The sequence below is a fragment of the Ornithodoros turicata genome, chromosome 8 (assembly GCF_037126465.1).
Source record: "Ornithodoros turicata isolate Travis chromosome 8, ASM3712646v1, whole genome shotgun sequence".
Classification (NCBI taxonomy): Eukaryota; Metazoa; Arthropoda; class Arachnida; order Ixodida; family Argasidae; genus Ornithodoros; species Ornithodoros turicata.
Window position 1 is genome coordinate 15,488,610 of NC_088208.1, and position 19,088 is coordinate 15,507,697.

A 19,088-nucleotide genomic window follows, 5' to 3' on the forward strand; every position below is an offset into this window, starting at 1 on the left:
CCCCATAGCTCCCCCTCTTCGCGGCTCTAAAAAAATGTTTGCACGTCATAAACACGTGGTATAACGCCGTTTATGGGCTGATAGCTCCGTTAGCTGAAAATGCCAGTTATTGCTGAAGGCCATTTGCACTGCCGTGTGACACGAAATAACAGTTACTAAATTGACATTGAGTGTCGTGTCAGTTATTCAGGTGTAGTCTTAAAGGGGAAAGAAAATATTTCCTTCGAAGAATGGTTGACAGTTGTCACTTCTTCAGTCATAGTAAGCGTGCGACAACAGATGTGAAATGGCACTCCTGCGCATTCCTGCTTTCTATCTCCTGTGACATTATGAATTTTTGAACATTTCAAATGTAGACAAATAAGCAGTAACCTAAAGAGATACTTTTCAATAGAGACCATTTCACAACAGGCCATTTGAGTGAGATGGCGCCCTCTCGAATGTAGTCTGTTACTGGCTGAAAACAAATGCACGTGAGAAGGCACCACGGTTTCGTTTTCGTGTCTTTCGTTCCAGCGTACTGCGTGCGTTCATTTTTTCAGTATCCATCTTAGGTTTCGAGCCCTGTTTCTGCCGCTTCTCTCTGTACGAAGTTTGAATGTCCGTTTGATATACGTATGCAACATTACCCTGGAGCCTGTCACATGCCATTCCATGCCAGACCAATAAGCTGTGCACCAGTTTTGAAGAAGAGCAAGAAGATTATTGCGCTTGTTGAGTATCAGCCATTCTGCATTAAAACTGTTCATTATCGTTCCTCGGTCTCTTCCCTACATTTTTGGTACCTGGTATTTGGTACCGAAACCTGGGAAGCGTAGCCTCACTTATCGACAGAAGGATTCCAGGAACGGGAAAATGGTACGTACAGTCAACCCTCGATATATGAACACCCTCGGTTCCCCGAAAAATCGTTCATAAATCGAGGGATTCATAAATCGAAAATTCCGTTAAGTGAGTACTATCGAGCAAATGGAACAGTATTTCCAAGTTGATATTGTGTTTATAATGCAATATATTGTATAATTTTGCTTTGGACCATGCCTTCCGCTGTGCCAATTGAGGTCAGGAACACTTCTGCAAAAACTTGTTTGTTGTTCGGATTTCGAGGGGTTAAGAACCGAGGGTGCAATACCTCGAAAACGTTGTGTCTGTTCAGGAGTCATTCATAAGACCACGAATAATTCCTTTGAAGGTTTTTGTTGGCCTCGGAACGATCCGTTCATAAATTGAGGACAAAAACGCTGCGCAACTCCTAGTTGGTTCCCAGAAATTGCATTCATTATTTGAATATCGAGGTTTATAAAACGAGGGAAAAATGCATGTAAAAAGTTTGGTTCCTCGTGCTAGTGTTCATAAAACGAAGGAATTCATAAATCGAGGGCTGACTGTATATGGTAGCGTTAGCGTAGTAATTGTTCTGGCTGTTTTCAGCCAGAACAAGAGCCACGCATGCACTGTGCATTCTCATGACGCACCCGTGCTTGTAATCATATAGAACAAGACATTATTTCTGTAAAACTAACATATTTATTTAGTGCATAGGGCGCACAATTTTCACAAACCATGGAGCTCACAACTTTGGCATACGAAAGTACCAAAATACTGCACGTGTATAGCACATAAGTTACAGTATGTACACTAAACTCGAATGGTTCTCTAAAAGGAAGGGAGACTAGATTTGCTAGAGTTCCACATTTCTTTGAAGTGGGACAAGAATGCTTGTACGTTATTATCATACATACACCTCGGCAGCAACAACAAGCATTTATTTATCTTGCATATGAATCGTAAAGGAGCAGTTAAAAGGTATTCAACCTGAAACTTTGACGACGACAGATGTCTAATCACAGTGCTGTTGCCAGAGCACCAGACCTGCGTGTAGTCCTCAACAGGTGCAACAATGACGTTGCATGTTCTGCCACCATGCTCACATCCGTTGCGGAGAGCAAATAACCCAAAACGGTGCACCGACTGGAATGTGACGTTATCACTGAGGCCATAACGAGACATGGTAGCAGAGTGGCAGAGCCACGATTACAAGGGCAACCGTCTGATGTGGATGTCCAATCAGCGGGACAGATGTGTAGCAAGATACAAGTGGCGTACGAATGCTTATATTTCTTCGAAAAAGTCTGCAGCACATGCACAGTATACACGTCGTTAACATGGCCTCAAAGCTGTGGTCAATTGTGTAAGGGGACACTATTGCACGTCCCACTTTGTAGACGTAGGTTTGCAACATACTGTTGCTGGATTTTTCTAACTACTGACTTCTACAACTTTGGATTTCCTAGCATAAAAATTATTCGTTGCAATCACTGCTGTACACGATATGTGATGCAGTAAATATACTTTGCTCTTTTTTTTTTTGCTGCTTCTTTATAGAGGGTACATGACAGCAATGCAGACAGGGATGCAGGGCATGCAAAAACTGCATTAAATGCTGTTCAACATGTTGCATATAAAACCTTTGGGAAATTTTCCGCTTTGTTAGCTTCGTAACAAATGCAGCGTAAATCGCGCACAATTTTTTTGGGTTAATTATATAAACGGTCCTTCTGTAGTTGTCACAAAGCCGAGCAGACGTTTGCCTCGTTAAGCCTTGTTTTCTGCTCTGGAAGCCACGTCCTTGACACTTTGGATGATCGTTTCTATGAATGGCCGTTGAAGGGAATCCACCTCCAACATCATGCGGATGATGCCGTGCACGCCGCCAGAGTACCTGCAGTCCAAGGTTTTATGTATGTGTGGGTGTGCTTGGACACGAACTGGCATGACAATAATACATCGGTGTTGACGTAAAGAACGTCAGGAAAAAAAAACATAAGGATAACCAGGGCACTGACAAGATGGGAGGCTAGCTGGTTGAATAGCTCCATAATGTAAAAGTCTGAGTGTGGTCACACAGAGGGAAAACACATGACTGTCACATGAACACATGACTGTGAACACATGACACATGTCATATGACCACATGACTGAAAAGTGATGTGTTTGTGTTTTCCCTCTGTGTGCCCAAACTCAGACTCTTACATTATGGATCCAGGGCGTTGCTTCTTGTGCAAAAGTGCGTTTGTACATCCTGCATAACTTTAAACTACTTTTCTTTCTGTTCTCTTTTACATGACTGTTCTTCAGAGCTATGCTGTATCAAATAGGCAAAGGTTACTCAATCTTTTTTTTTTTTTTTTTTCAGCAGGTGGATACGTGGAAAGCAACACTGCTTTATAATTAGGCCATTGCTTTATTAGTAGAGGTGTGAGAGTATTCGAAATTTCGAATGTGAATCGAATGTTTCTGATACTCCATTGGTAATTGAAAATCTGATATTTGAACTTTTCGAATATGACACCACCTTACTACCCGAAGAAGAACAGCGCAGAACTTGTAAATGTGTATGTGCGTGTAGTGGGAGGGGGGGCATGCATGATAATTGCACACTGATCATGTAGAGAAAAGCATGCCTGTAAAGTAGAGCTGGGCGAATAGCTAAATTTCCATTACAAATAGTTTGCGAATATTTCACTTACACTGCAAACTGAATCCAAATACTTTCTTCAGATGGCAAATGGAATTTCAATAATCACAAAATGCACGATTCAAATAATTTTGAATATCTCATGGTGAAATATATTTCGGTGTTGTGCTCATTCGATGATGTTCTGCTTCATACTTGTGAACCTTTTCAACCAGCGTAACATATCCAACATATCCTGAGGGAAGGGTCCCTCTGTGTTGTGTATGGTAGACTGCACTAGTGGGATGAACTGCACTGAGAGTTAGTCCACACGTTCCACGCTGCCTGCTTTGTGTGCATCCCCTCATTTCTATCTTTACACTGTAAATTTCCTGTATAGTACTTTTTTTACAAACTGTTACACAGTCAACCCGCGTTTATCCGGACTTCACTTATCCGGATCCTGCGCTATCCGGCCAAAAAAGCATGGGGACGGATTTCTCCCCATGTATTTCGTCCTCGTTTCTCCGAACTCCAGCTTCCGGACTCCGACGAGAATTCCAGGGAACAGAAGTGACTAATACCCAATAATCGGCTTCAGTTATCCAGGAAGGACACTTGGCCCACACCTAGTCAAGCGAGGTCGAGAACCCTAGTCGTGGCCTCCTTTTTACTGGCACAAAGACGGTGTTTCTAGGAAGAATCTTCTCTCTTCCCGACTTTGCACGTTACACAAAAGTAATCCACTGAGCAGTCTGGTCATTTCAGACTGGGGAGGTTACGCCATGAGGACCCCTGCGCTGCAATCATAGATGACGATATCGTCAGTCTCGTCGCTTCCGACAGTGTTCAAGAATAATCTGATGATGAAAGCGTGGATGCACCAGCTGTGACGGTAGAAAATGCGCGGGCGGCACTGAGAACAGCGCTATTATTTTTCGAGCAACAGAACAATATTTCGCAAGTCAATGTCATTCGCAAAGGTTTGCAAGAACTGGGTGTGTGTATTAGAATGAAACAGATGATAATGTATAGTTTTCTGTGTAATGGTCAATAATGATGTCCTTTTAGAGTCACTCTGGATTTTCGTGTTTCACTTATCTGGTTCCCCTGCTATCCGGACATTTTCACTGGAAACGAAGTCCTCCGGATAAACGCGGGTCGACTGTATATCCATCTGTCACTAAACGTAACTCCGAAAGTTGTGTGAAAGCTCGTTAGTGTAACCGGCAATGTCCAGAGCACAGTGTTGACCATGCACTCACAAAATTTGTAGACTTTAGTGACAGAAAATTGTGAACAGTGTAAAGCGGGCTTCGCCTAACACTTGGATATAATGAGGCGAAGCCGACTTGCAGAACGGTGATACCTTGCTTCAGTACTATTCTGAAAATATTCGACAATTTCGAATACTGAAAATAGGTTGCGAATAGCATCAGATATATGCTTCATATTCGAAATTTCGAATATTCGCGCAGCTCCACTTTAAAGCCAAACATGTACATTATTTGCGTTAACAAAATCACTTATGCGTGTGTAATGAAATAATGTGAATTACTTCCCAGTCTACAATCTTCTCTCAACTCCCACTCTCAACGTGCGGATTACATTGCACGCAGGAGCAGATATACCTCCGTGGCCGTAGCTCTCACGTTGTCGCGGAGCATAGAAGCAACCAACCGTGCACGCCATATTCCAGACTCTCTCCCTCTTTCTGTGGAGCGCATCTGCCCTTGTACTGATAAGAAATGAAATATAGCTTACGGACTGTCTTCTGGAAAGTCGACATGGCCGCTGAGTACAGCGAGCGCCACACTATCACCTCGCTCGTGCGCAGCTTCAAAAGGGGACCTAAAGAAGCACATTGCGTACAGGCAGCAGCCTAAAGACTGAAATGAAGGGAAATAAAAGTGGTGTATAAGTATCACCCTCTGCCGTTTTAACTAATCGGGTCAATATCGACAATCCTGAGGTGGAATATACGGGGTGTTTCTTTTAGCCCTTACGGAATTTCTATAAGAGAGCTACGAGAGGTTTTCGCACTTCTTGTGCCGCTATATACAAGGGCGTTTATTTTGATTCGTTACAAATTATTTATATAAATAGCTGCCGTTTTTGCTGTTGAGTTCTACGGTGAGGCTGACATCCTCTCGAAGAAAGTGTGCACCTGCCAGGGTGAACAACTACCTAAAATTCATTACGCAACTCCTTAATTAGGGAATTCTCCCCTTTGCACGAAATCCCCTATTTAAAGAGTTCATTGATGAATTTTAGGTAATTACTAATTAGTCATCTTGTAGTTGCAGAGATACTAACCAAAAATGTAATGATGACACCACAGTACATTTTTACTGTAAGCAGCACACTGGCGCAGGTGATACGTAATTACATTGGGTCAGACACCTTTCCAAGTCACTGACTGTCCTGACTTGGTATTTAGTGGTGCCAAAGCTGTCCTGGCTCCTCCAAATTATTGGCTCGCGTTCTACTCTCTCACCTTATTGCGAGAGCAAAAAGCAAAAATAATGCATCGTACATACCCAGATGTCAATACGCTCATCGATAGACGTGTGGCTCTCAACGTTGAAGAGCTCTGGAGCTCTGTAAGGCATGCTGCATTTTTCGGCGGCTAGGTCCTGCGAAGGAGCACCAGATTAGATATAGGTAGGGCCTGACTTTTTCGGGTTTTATTTTTGGCCAAATTCGGGGGGTAAAAATCGGGTGATATTTTTCATTTGAAAATTCGGGTGTATTCGGGTTAAATCCCGTTACGGCATATTCTGTCGTCAGGAATTCGGGTGCATTCGGGTGATTTTTATTTGTTTAATAAAATTTTTTCTTAACATGGAGCTAATGTTTAGCAATGTTATCAAACTTTATTTTAATGCACGCTTATGAGTGTGGCACGCGACCCGGATGTTTTCGGGTAGATTCGGGTTAAACCCGAATTTTACAGATTTCGTTCGGGGGGTAAATATCGGGCGGATACGGGTTTAACCCTAAAAAGTCAGGCCCTAGATATAGGGTAGAAAATTATTAGAAATTCTCTTCTACCGAAGAAATTAGGGTTGCCACCTTATGATAGGAGAAATGCCTGCCGAAGGAGCAAGACCAAGAGGAAGATGAAAGCTGGGGTGTGAGAAAGAGAGAGAGAGAGAGTAGGAGAGGGCGAAAGAGAAACGTTATCAGGAGAGAAAGTGCTCATTCGGCAGCGCACACAAAAAAATGTAGCTCGTTTTGCTTCTGATTGTTTGTGACGCAGGATGTACACGGGACCACAGACAGAAAAATATTTTGGGACGTGTTATGTGGGACCTTTACGTGGTGGAGGACAGAATTTTTCCCATGTTTTTCACTCTCCCAAATGCATTACCCCAAAGAGGCACGATTTTAGGGGCTTTGGACCTCCCGGACTATCCCGGGCCACTGTAACCACACCTACAATCATCCAGGTTGCCTCTCATCTCTCCTGCTCATTGCTCTCTACCTCTCTACCCAGATCGGTAGTCGCCCACCTTTCCTGACTTAATGACAGCAGATTTGAACACTTTCCAAATCACGTCGAAGGGCTCACAGCAAATTTCCTGAAACTCCTCCACGAAATGCCTCCTGTGGTAAAAAAAGGCCGAAACACTGCCGGTATTGCATTTTTTAGGGCCCGACTTTTTTTAGTTATGTTTTTCAGCAACATTTGAGGGTAAATATCGCGTTATATTTTGCCTACATCTCCCGACACGTCTTTTATTTATTTATTTTTTAGAGTTCTTCCGCATACCTTTAACTGTTGCGCGACGTGCGGCGGCGAAAAACGAAAACTGTTCCTTTAAATACACGAGCGGTGGCAACCCTGCGCACACCATAGGGACGTGTTTAGTGGCGAACTCGGGTGGTCATTTCGGGTTTCTTCGTCTGCTAATCCACGTGAACCTCGCCACCGGGCCCGCAGTTGGGCAACCGGCTGCCCAGTTGTATCGAGGCTGGGTGAAAAAAGTGCTAGCTGGCAAATTCCTGGCGCCCTGAAAACGCCACAAGAACATGCGAAATTTCTGCATTTTGACCAAGCGGACATGACTGCTCAGGATCTGGCAGAAAAGGTTGCCATGAAATGACCACCCGAATTCGCCATGAGGAATAACGAGGAAAAACAATTTGTTACCTGTAAAGCGATGGCTTCGCTCGTCTTGTTTATATCCAGTCTCGCACGTCCCATTGATCCAAAATCCATCCAGACGGGACAGTCGTCGTCTCCCATGAGCACGTTGGAGGGCTTCAGGTCTCTGTGAGAAATCTCAATTTTATTGCTACATACATATAATGTGCAAGTATTACTGTGCACGTGTAAGAAAAAAGGAATTCTGTTTCTGAGGTAATATGCAAAATATATTAATTCAGTTAGGAGGCATTTATAACTGGATCTTATAGACAGTGCTTTCTCCCTGTGATGTCACTGTGGGTAGCCTCCGGTTTTTCTTCCGCCGAGCCGCAGAATCGAGACTTAGACTTCCTGACTGCATTTTACATCTCAAAACTGTCCTCAATCCCCCCTCCTGTGTAACAACCACTATGGTGCAGTAGTTGATGCTTGCATCAGATGTGAATCCATCCTGAAATCACATGTGAATAGATACTTCCGTCTTTCTTGTTCATCTCGAAAACTAGGATGGTCTGCTGGACGAAAATTTTGCATGTGGCGAATACAACTCCCCGGCTCCAAACTGTCCCGGACAGCTAGGCGGATTACACCTTCAGAATTTTTTTTACAATGGCGCTTATACGTAATATTTGGTGATGCACACAGTGGATAACGTGTGTCATTTGTTACCAACTACCCAAAACACAGAACTCTGCGTACAGTCAAACCTCGCTTTACGAACACCCTTCGTTTCTCAAAAAGTCGTTCGTAAATCGAGGTATTCGTAAATCGAGGTCCGAGGAGTGCAGTGCACAAATACCTCACAAAAACACGGGAAATTAATTTGAATAAGTTTTATTTTGAAAATACTGCGTAATTGTGCTTTGCACCATACTTTCTGCAGGGTCTATCCTGTTTAGAAGAGATGACAGAAGTCTGACACTTGACTCATCCACCCGGTCCTCAAAGTACCGTATCGCGCGCGGATGAGACTGTTTCCAACGGCAAATATTACGCTTATCACCGGCTGTCAGGTCTGAACGCCTTCTCTTGGAACGGCAAGATGTTTCCATCTCGGAGACTGGTCCAAACACACAACCGTTCGTCTGTAAATGCCCGAATTATTCTTTCACGAAATGGTGAATCATGTTTGTGGAACGTAGCGACGTTGGGACATTGTATGTTTGACCTTGGCAGCATGTACTGAGGAACTTTCATTATCCTCCGGTCCATTGGCCTGGTCCTCTGTACGTTCATAACGCCCGTTCATATATCGAGGTCAGAATGGCTTGGCTACTTTGGGTCCGTTCCCTAATAATCCGTTCATAGTTCGGATATCGAGGGTTCGTAAAACGAGGTCAAAATACACGGAAAAAGTTTGGTTCCCTGTGGAGCCGTTCGTAAGTTGAGGGAATTCGTATATCGAGGGTTCATAAAACGAGGTCCGACTGTATATACCTTTTTCCTCTTTCTCTCTAACTACATACGCGTAGCATAGCAGGCAACAACTTACCTGTGCGCCAGTGCCACAGGAGTGGCACCATGCAGGGCCTGCACGCCAAGGCACATTCCGTGGAACAATCGCAGAAGACGCTCTTCGCTCATGTGGTCCCTGGTACGACTCCGCATCAGCAACTCATCCTGCAGCGTCCCTTTCTGCACAAGCAATGGAACAGAGGGTTACAGGACACGAAGAGCAAGTAACTTCCTCAAAACTTTTCCGTGCTTTGAAGAGAAGGGTTCACTGAATGTGCAAAAAGTGAGTGTCACACTGAGCAGGCAAAGCGAACCCGCACATAACTAGACACACTTAAGCCGACAATACGCTGTGCAAGTGCGTCTCTGTGCATGAGACGCATGCAAGCTCTGTGCATGAGAGGGAAGAGGGAAGAAAGCCGCCGTAGCCAATGGGGCTTCCAGAGTGGAGTATCGAGGCGAGTGGAGTATCGAGGCGAGTGGAGTATCGAGGCGAGTGGAGTATCGAGGCGAGTGGAGTATCAAGGTGAGTGGAGTATCGAGGTGAGTGGAGATATGCGCGGAATACTCGGTTACTTGCAGGGCGCATTGATTGATTGATTTTGATTGAATTGAAAGAGCGCATTTTTGAGTGAGCGACGAAAATGGCCCCCAGATCTGCCATTTTTCCGGGGCCGCTTCCTCGCGTTACATTGGCTCAATTCTTTTTCTGAAAATGCCAGCAGCATCGGTGGGAACGGGTGCTGTCATTGAGTCACGCTTGTTCCTTTCATAATTCGAGAGTTAATTAGTGAAAAATCCAGTAAGTTACCAGTGCAGCCACAAGATGGCCCACTCCGCCAAGAATATATTGCCAATTATTGTAATTGAAAGCATCGAAATTAATTGATTGATTATTATGACTGATTATCAATTCATTTATTAAGTATTAAAAAAAAAAGACATTCCCCATTTTTTTTAAATTCTCACCACATTTAGCACAGGCACCTTGTATTCATTTCAATTATGCTAGGCCCGTAAGGAAGGCCTGTAGCAAAGCCCAAGCATGCTAGGTGCTTCTGCTTCCCCTGTAAGGCGGCTGTGGCCATGGTACCTGGAGGAGAACATGTCTGTGCTGCATGCTTATCCTTCGAGGGTACCTTCGACAGCTTCTAAGCCGCAACGAAACTTACTTAAGCCGTAAGAAAAGCTTACACACCCTATAGTATGGAAGAACAATGAGCACTTCGCTGACAAAGGCTTTGGTGAAATCCTGTTTCTCCGCCAGAACGACGTCCAGGCAGTGGATCAGGTTGGGATGTTCGAAGCTGCTGTAGTACTCCGCCTCACGCAGGGCATTTCGCTCGTCTTCCTTTGTGTGACAGGGAATGCGCTTCAGGGCATAGGTGGTATGCGTTGTGGAGTCCACGATGAGGTCTACGATGCTGAAGCCCCTGAAGAATACAAACATATACGCACGTTGGTGTCACTGGCACTTTTTCAGGACATTTTCGGGACGTTTTCATCCTTTTTACTTTTCAGGGGTTCAAATAAAGTCTGGATGTAACTATGAGACACATACTTCAGCGAGCATACTGGTGACGACGGATTACAGAAAGCTGTAGGAAGAGAAAAAAAAGAAGCCCCCTTGAGACCTTGTCTGTGTCGTCGTTTTTTGTCCCCTAGTCTCGGGTTTTTAAGTTATGAAGCCCTCTTGTGTTTTGTGCACGGCGTAAAACAAATTATAGAGGGCAGTGCCTCTTCAATATATACTCAATTCATTAAGCACTAGCAGCGAATGTGTAAGCACATGTGACAAAGTCAATCTGACTGATTTTCCCGCTTGCCCATCTCTTTGGTCCTGGATGACACATTTGCAAATGCCACTGGCGTTCACATCATGTGTGAAAACAATGGAACAATGATGGCCATCGTAAGTTTATGCACAATGTATCGCGTGAACACAATGCCTGCTATACCGCACCCTACATACTGTCTCTTGGATATAATTTCCCGAATTTAAAGAGTTACGTTAAAAACAGGTCTTCTTTTTTTATCTGTTAAGTTCTCCCATGCTATTGGGCAGTACAAAATGTGCCGTCTTCGGGTACCACTACAAGATGACGGTGAGGCTGTCAGTTAATGACTGTAATCATGGTGGTAATACTATGTCGCCTGCATCTTCACAGGTAATTTTACTGAAAAATCGCAGGTGTCATCCTCAGATACGCCAATGCGACAAACTGATATGTATGAGTACTTGTATTGACAGCTGCACCGAACATCGACTGAGCTTTCAACTGGTCCTCTGTAGGAATACGTACCCTTCGCCGATTCTGCTTTTTATAGTGTATCGCTTGCCGTTGATGCAGACAGTCTCCTTGCTGCACGTACAACCCATACTGAACAGGATACCCCAGCCTAAACTGTTCATTTCTCTTCACCAGCGCATGATGTTTTACGGGCACAACGAGAATTTAATTGAACGCGAAGAGGTGGTGTTCCTGGAACCGTGTGAACCCTCTCGGTGCACGTAGTCACTACAAGTGTCAAATAATCCACTGAAGAGACTACGGGAAACTTGCAGGCGTGGATATTCAGCATCCTGTCGCGACAGTTACGTCATGAAACACATTTCCAACAGCGCAGCTGACCGAAGCGCTGCAACGTCTCCGTGTCATTTTAGCAGCCCATCTGCCCGCTCGAACTGGATTTGGATTGAATCGGATTGGATCTGTAGTCTGTAGCACGTAGCGCGTCCGCAGCAAAACTGAAACAAGAAGATATTTCTGTTTATATTGGTTTGTATGCAGATTCGTGTCTCGTTCCCTATTATCGATTATGACATAACATCTTTAATGTACGATTCAAATTGGCTTTTGCAAACGCATTTCTGCCACGTTGTGGGAGCCTCAGCTCCGCAGCGAAACCAAAACAAGAACAGGCGGAGTGTCCCAGAAAACGTGTCATTGAATTAAAATTTAAAAAACTACAACACCTAGAATCATGCGGTCAACCGTATTTGTTCTTACTGGGTTTTTGCCACCTCCTGATGTGAATGTCACGTTACGTAAGTTTATTTATGTACATTTTTGTGAACTGAACTCTGAAATTTGCCAAGTAAATGTTACTTTTCTTACCCCACCAACGTGAACAGCGGGCCAAATTTACTCGAATTCATTGTAACGGGCAGGGATATTGAGGAGCTATCCCGTCGAAAACACACAAAACTTACATCAGCTCTTGAGGGAGACTACGGAATATGAACAAGCGAACGAAGAGAGAGAGAGAAAACTTGGAATTTGCAGCAACTGCAGATTGGCAATCTGAAGAGAAGAAATCCAATAGCACACAATGCCCAGAAGGAACTTTACTCCCCATCGTTTCTCTGGTGCTGAAGAGGTACGTGCAGCTTGCATGCATAGTCTGTTCTGTGAAAAACTAGCACCCAAGTGCTGCTATATGGAGAAGTTTCTCAACTACCCAGCGGTTCTAAGGCTGGAACTAGAACACTGCACAGGCAGCACCAGGCCCGACCCAAGTCCAAAGAATTCCTAGGTTTTCAGCCCAAGCAGGCCTATGCTCGGGAAATTTATATATGGCTCGGCTCAGTGCGGCCCATTGTAGCGGGCTGTAAAAGTTAACCATTGCTAACTAACAGTGAGGTACCACAGGCTCGAGCCCGACCTGGGCCCAGACTTTTGAGTAAGCCTGAGCTCGTGCAGTGCTCTGCTGGAACACACGGATAGACAAACGCTCAAGGGAGACTGAATGAACAAATGTTTCTGATATTTGGTACTGCTCATGCATATTGAGAAATCTAAGGGCGGTTCCTGTGGCAGCTGGGTACCAGTTATATTGTCAGAAAGCAAGAAAAAACATCTTCTGCATGTTATTCGGCACAACTGCGTCGTACCGCTCCATGAACTCCAAGATGGCTTCAGAGCAGCTAATGTGCTAACCCGCGCACGCTTGAATACTGTGAGCAGATGACAAAGGCACCTGACAGCTCACACGCGGCGGAACACAGTAGCGACACCGCATGGCTGCGGACGGAAGTGGGTGCTCCAACCCGTTGTACGGGTGGATGCTATACGGGTGGACCATACAGGTCCATACGGGAGGACCAGCTATCGGGGCAGGGACGTGACATTTGACGTCGCTTGACACCGTTTTCAGATTTTACAAAAACACTCCGAGAAAGTAGCCTTGGACGGATGACATTTTTAAAAACTGTTGTCGTTGTTGTACTCTGTTATGTTTACATTGGTGCTGGAATATGTGCACAGTTCTTATTCTTGCACTTTTATGTCCCTCCTTCCATGACGAGTCAATCGCCAGAAGCATTCTTTTCAGCTCGGACACTCTCACTTTCACTGTGCAGGTCTATTTCACAAGTCACGTAATCACCCTGTCGGGGGCATTGCTGGTGTCACAAAGTACGGCGCTGGACAAAAGTTTACGGGACACGCTCCGGCGCTCTCCTCACATAGAGGGACACACTAGCAGCGAATGGTACTGCACGGACTCGCAAAAGGGTGACTGGGTTACCATAGGGGGTGTGTATCCCGTTTGAAACCATTATAAATAATCTTTCAAAAATAAACGCGCAAGTACCCACTGTTAAAAATATATCTCCCGGAATATACGCTTAAAAATCAACGCACAAAAATAATCGCCGAAATATCCCCCTTTAAATGCAAAACGCTAAAGAATCCACTATTAAGAATATATCGTTAAAAATAAATCGTTTCAGAATCCCCCCAGATCCATCCTACAGTTGCTAGAGTCATGTGGTATGGCCCAATCAAGGTGAACTGCAAGCAAGGGGCACTAACCTCACAGGACCAAACTAGCCTAAACTACCCCAAACTAACCGAAACCAAATTAAACTAACCTAACATGATCTAACCCGGCGCAAATTGCAATCAGTCCGCCTCCGTGCTAGACGGTGAGGGGATTTTGAAACAGTTTATTTTTAATGGTGGATTATTAAACGGTGATAGTAAGCGGTTTATTTTAGGAGATATATTTTTAACCGTGTATTTTTTAAGCGGATTACTCTTGAATGTTTTGTTCTTAAACGTTTATTCTTAATGGTGGATTTCGGGGACCATCATGGGTACATGTCCGTAAGCCCGTATGGTCCCATTCGCTGCTAACGTGCCACTCTGAGGAAGGAACGTGCCAGAGCGTGTTCCGTAAACTTTTGTCCTGCACTGTACCATCCTCCACCCATCGTTTCTCCTACACACTCTTTCAAAGCGTGGAGGACAGCACGTGTGCCGCGGTTCACTGTAGTAAAATGAGCAAATCACAGGGCTTCAAACGATGACGTTTCTGTGTTCAGCACTGTGCTTATGACGAGGGCTCGAAATTCGACGCCGCATACTCATGATCTCTGACATGTGCAATTGGAGACGTTCTTGCTGTTGTCCTCTCCACCAGTGGTTGTCACCTGAAAGTTGTAATAGATAATAAATTTATTAACAACAACGAACGTGGACAGAAGGCCAATGTTACGGAGAGAACGTTCCTTAGATTTCAGCAGCACATTGTCACTATGCTACAACAGCTTTTCGTCTGACCAGGGGAGAGGGCAAAGTTTGGAGAAATCACACGACGAGGTGTCGTTCCACTCACAGGACCTGTAAACCAGCATGGGTCCACAGAAGAAAACATGTGCGCCTCAACCTTGAAATGTTACCCCCTTATTTGGGAAAGGGACCAATGAGGTCGCTCCACGGGCAACAGGGGAGAGTTGGAAACTGGGGAGCTGTGCAGGAAGCTGACATACTTGATGCACAGAGCATAATATACTCACGTTTTTTTATCAGCAGGTTGCGTTGCCTGTGTACACTTGCTCTGACCACAAGCTGAGGGGGAAGGAAAGGGTAGGCTGTTTCCACCACAAAAACATACCTCCGTTTGTGTACCCTTGGAACAGTTGAGACGTTGAACTACAAACAAAGGTCGAAACCACTAACGTCAGCGAGTGGAACCCTTACCTGATCAGCAGTTTGCGGTTCAACATTTGCTGCTTCAACTGCCACTTCTGCTAGTATGAGGAGGCCCGAATCGTCAGCATCGTGCAGCCTCGGCACGTCTTCTCCAGCTTCCTGAACCTCAGTCATACTTGCACGTTCGACTGTGCAGGGGCTGCAAGCAACCGCGGCTTCCAATCGTTTTTTCCACCTAAGAAGGTTTATGCGTAAAGCATCTGCCAAGCAACACTAGAGACAGAGCCATGTTCAAATGCCTAACTGGATTTTCATTCGGTACCCATGCACTGAGTCTGTACAGTGCTGTCTGTACAGTCTGTTCAGTGCTGGACAGAAGTTTACGGAACATGCCGGCACATTCCTTCCTCACTTCCTTTCAGCACTGTATGTTCTTAAAAGAGAACTTCACCATATCGCATATGCGTCTAGCCAACAGTCATCCTGAATGACATTGTTCATTCCCCTGACTTGCTGAAAACAGGAGTCGCACACCTCTTTGGGACACTTACGCAGTTAGGGTAATTGTTGCAAAAAAAAAGGCACACACCCTGCACTTTCCACAAATCAGGAATGGTAACTGTATCATTCTGTGTAACGGTTGGACACATGGCGATATTCTCTTTTAAGCGTGTAATTTTCTCGTTAACGCAGGAGTAACAAAGAAATGAGCCATACATGCACAAAATGACATTATAGATTATATAAAAAAGGCACAAAAAAAGCATATCAGCTACCATGACATTACTTATTAATGTGACAGTGGTAGCAGTACAGCTGAGCCACCCCGACTCAAGTACTTCTGCCTGCGAAAGTGAAAACGTCTGGATATATGCCAAAAATACCCGAGTTAATTGCAGAGGGCATAGGAAACTCCACTGTCATTTGCATAAAATTTGGCTACGAAATAAATGCAGGCTTTGTTAACAAGAAATTGCTCTGCTTTTGAGAATCGTTTATCCAGAACCACCACTGCCCGGGCAATTTTGCTCGAAAGCGGTCAAAGCTGGATGAACGATGATCAACTGTATTTCAAGGTGGCCAGGTATGAGTGCTTCCCCTGCTTTGATGCATCAGTCACAAGCCGAAGCGATGCATTTAACGCGTGTTATGGGATATATCGACAAGTTGAAGATTGGGCTCCTGGAATCTATAGGGTGTTTCACCTACGTAATAAAAAATTTTATTAAAAATCAACATGTCTAAACATTGTGGGGTCAATGCTACTTATTTTGGTAGATTTTGAAAATTTTGCCAAGATTTTATCAAATATAATTGAATTTCCCAGCTGATCTCCGAAATTTGTCAAGTCAATGTCACGTTTTTCTTTCCTTTTTTTTTACAGAAACAGAAAGTCCACGTCGGATTTACCCCATTGCCTTGCAGAATATAACAATGCTGAATAATATGTATAATAATATGCATACAATAAAACCTCATTAATTTGGGTCTCACGAGACCTGCGACCAACGTCCGAATTACCCGAATGTCGAGATAACGAAAGGACACCAGCCATATCTGCCCATGTGAGTGCAGGTTTTTATTTAGAGAAAAACTGCATAATCGTTGTTTGCTTCCGGGACAAAATCTGCGCATTGAAAACGACTGCCAGGTGCTTATGCACCTGAATAGGTCATAATTTCCTATAATGGCCACACATACCTCCTATGTCGCTCTTCATTTGGAGCTTTCTTCTGGTAGGGAGGAGGATGAAAAATGGATGGCACATAAGAAGGGTGCGTTTGAATGCTGCTCTTGCAATTGGCGACAAAGTGTGTGCTACAGATTCTTGAGGACGAATTTGGCACCCAGTCAGATCCATCGTCGCTGTTTTAAAATAAAAAATATTTTATGATTGGTTATTTAGCAAATTCACAAACTCAATAAATATAAGCGTAATTAGTGTGGTGCCGTACCTTCCAGTTAAGTTGCATGCGGTGATTTATTCAGAATTACAAGCTAGAAAGGGGGGGGGGTTAAAAAAAACTTGGGGTGGAGGGTCAGTATATTAGAGTTGCGTTGTACAGCTCCTGCCAACCTTAATAATAACGCTGGAAAAAATTCAATCTCATTTCCGAGCGCAGTAACACAGGAGAAATGTTAAGTGAACAACATCACTGCATTAAACTATAACACAATAATTTTGTCTAGTTAATATTTCCTTATGTCCCCAAGGGTGGCAGTAATCGTGCTCGGGAACGAGACAACATTTTTTCCAGTGTCATTATTTATTTAACTGGTACTGTTAACCCTGTACTAGGGTTGTCACAGGAGAGGTACAGAAAAGTCAAAACATAGCACTCAACAATTCACAGCCATGCATCTAGCTGTTTTTTAAAAACACTAATAGAATTAATGCTAAGCAAAGAAATAGGCAGCGAATTCCACTCTTCCACCGTTTTAACGAAGAACGAGTTCTTGAAGCAATCAATTTTACTTTGGAACGGGATGGCTTGCATACTATGTGAGGAGCGCAGCTCTCTAACAGCTCGTCGCCTAATATAGGGAGAGGTGTCAAGTTTAAAGTGACCATTGTATAACATAAAATAAGTAGAGAGACGATTGAATGTTCTGCGTACTTGCAATGGTTTCAGGTGAGCCCTGAGCAGTAGCTGCGTTACGTATTGCCTTCTGTCATAGTTTGCGTAAATGAATCTGACCGCCATTCTCTGGACGCGCTCCAATTTCTCAATGTCCTTCTTTCTATAGGGATCCCACACCACAGAGGCGTATTCTAATGTTGGTAGTATGGTCGTCCTATATGCCATGAGTTTTACTTTCCATGGCGCATTGTAAAGTTTCCCTTTAAGGATTCGAAGCTTATGACAAGCTGTACTAGTAATATTAGTAATATGTCTTCCCCACTGCATATGAGCTGTCATGGTTACTCCTAAGTATTTGAAGTGTTCAACCTCTCGGAGCACGTGCTCCTGCAAAACGTAGTCATATCTGAGCGGCAGTGTCTTGTTAGTTACGTGACAAACAATACTTTTCCCTGTATTAATTTCCATTTTCCACTTGTGACACCAATCATTAATACGTTCCAGGGCCACTGCTAGCTGAGCCTGGTCTTCGTGATTGTTTATTTTGGTGTATAGTAAGCAGTCATCTGCAAAAAGATTGACGCTTGATGATTATTAAGATTGACGGGAGCTGTACCGAGTCATGAGGAATGCAATGTGAAGTGGCCTTGAGAAGGTTCCAGAGTTCCATATGCAGCATGCTTTCTTTGGTTTTGCACATATATGCACAAGAGTGACGCAATCTGTGTCGGTACAGACCCAGCCTGCAGCACAGAGCAAAGAAAGACGCCCCCCCCCCCCCGTCCCCCCGTCGTGCTTTTTTTTTTAAGTTGGGGCCCCCCCTGAGAAGCTTCCCTGGATCCGCCGCTGGGTGGAAGCGCCACACTGCGGCTGTAGGGGGCAGGGGAACGGTCAGGGGGGGGGGGTTCATTCCCCCCATAGAAATGTTACGGAAATACTCCTTAAGATTTCTATGTTCCCCCCTGAAGTCGTACAACTTTGGCATTGTGCATTTGGGTGAGGGAAGGTGAAATTCCATCCAGGGATTATCCCAGCAACCCCCCCCCCCCCAAAAAAAAAAATAAAAAAAAGTAACACCCGTCTGAAACGCGGAACATATCTCCCCAAACAGCAGATGGGTGTCACCCCCACCCCCAACATGAAAATTCTGGGAACATCCCTTGTAAGTCCCCGCGTTGCGTTTCAGCGCAGGCAGCGGTTTTTCAATTACTTGGTAAAACAAAGTGAAGCAGACGGTTGCTTACTTCTTGCGGCGCACAGCGGCAATCCACGCCTTCCGCCTTTCAGTCTCCCACGCCTTTCCAGGGAAGCGGTAAAATTTGATTTGCGGAGCACAGCCTTTGACGTTCGCCAAACTTTTATGGCAGCCGACGACACAGCAGTACTGTGTTCCCCGCTGTCGTTGCCGTTTACCGTGCTTTTTTGGCGACGTCATAACGCGTCTTCGTCGAGTGAGAAGCATGGAAGCATGTTGCAAACAACGACGCTGCGACCGAAGAACT

The 19,088-nt window shown here is 44.5% G+C and overlaps 2 protein-coding genes and 1 long non-coding RNA gene across 5 annotated transcripts; 1 reads left to right on the forward strand and 2 right to left on the reverse strand.

The window, feature by feature from the left end:
* Window positions 1–1,745: 1,745 nt before the first annotated feature.
* On the reverse strand, window positions 1,746–11,774 carry LOC135366522 (serine/threonine-protein kinase 16-like). The gene is made up of 7 exons (XM_064599243.1): window positions 11,369–11,774; window positions 10,264–10,498; window positions 9,103–9,245; window positions 7,614–7,734; window positions 5,998–6,093; window positions 5,222–5,346; window positions 1,746–2,722 (listed from the first exon to the last, which is right to left on the reverse strand). The coding sequence occupies exons 1-7, from the start codon at window positions 11,476–11,478 to the stop codon at window positions 2,596–2,598; spliced, it is 957 nt and encodes a 318-aa protein (XP_064455313.1). The 5' UTR covers window positions 11,479–11,774; the 3' UTR covers window positions 1,746–2,595.
* Window positions 11,775–11,994: 220 nt separating this feature from the next.
* Window positions 11,995–16,442, forward strand: LOC135366525 (uncharacterized). The gene is made up of 3 exons (XR_010414200.1): window positions 11,995–12,114; window positions 12,202–12,446; window positions 16,389–16,442. It is a non-coding gene; the product is annotated as an uncharacterized LOC135366525 (long non-coding RNA).
* On the reverse strand, window positions 13,265–19,085 carry LOC135366524 (uncharacterized). Of its 3 annotated transcripts, none has more exons than XM_064599245.1 (5): window positions 18,831–19,085; window positions 16,706–16,870; window positions 15,053–15,239; window positions 14,869–14,920; window positions 13,265–14,502 (listed from the first exon to the last, which is right to left on the reverse strand). In XM_064599245.1, exons 1-5 carry the CDS (start codon window positions 19,046–19,048, stop codon window positions 14,369–14,371), a joined length of 756 nt encoding a protein of 251 aa, XP_064455315.1. In that variant the 5' UTR covers window positions 19,049–19,085; the 3' UTR covers window positions 13,265–14,368. The 3 variants fall into 3 exon arrangements, with proteins under 3 accessions (XP_064455315.1, XP_064455316.1, XP_064455317.1); XM_064599246.1 differs by having other exon boundaries at window positions 14,869–14,981; XM_064599247.1 differs by lacking the exon at window positions 14,869–14,920.
* Between the last annotated feature and the right edge of the window lie 3 nt (window positions 19,086–19,088).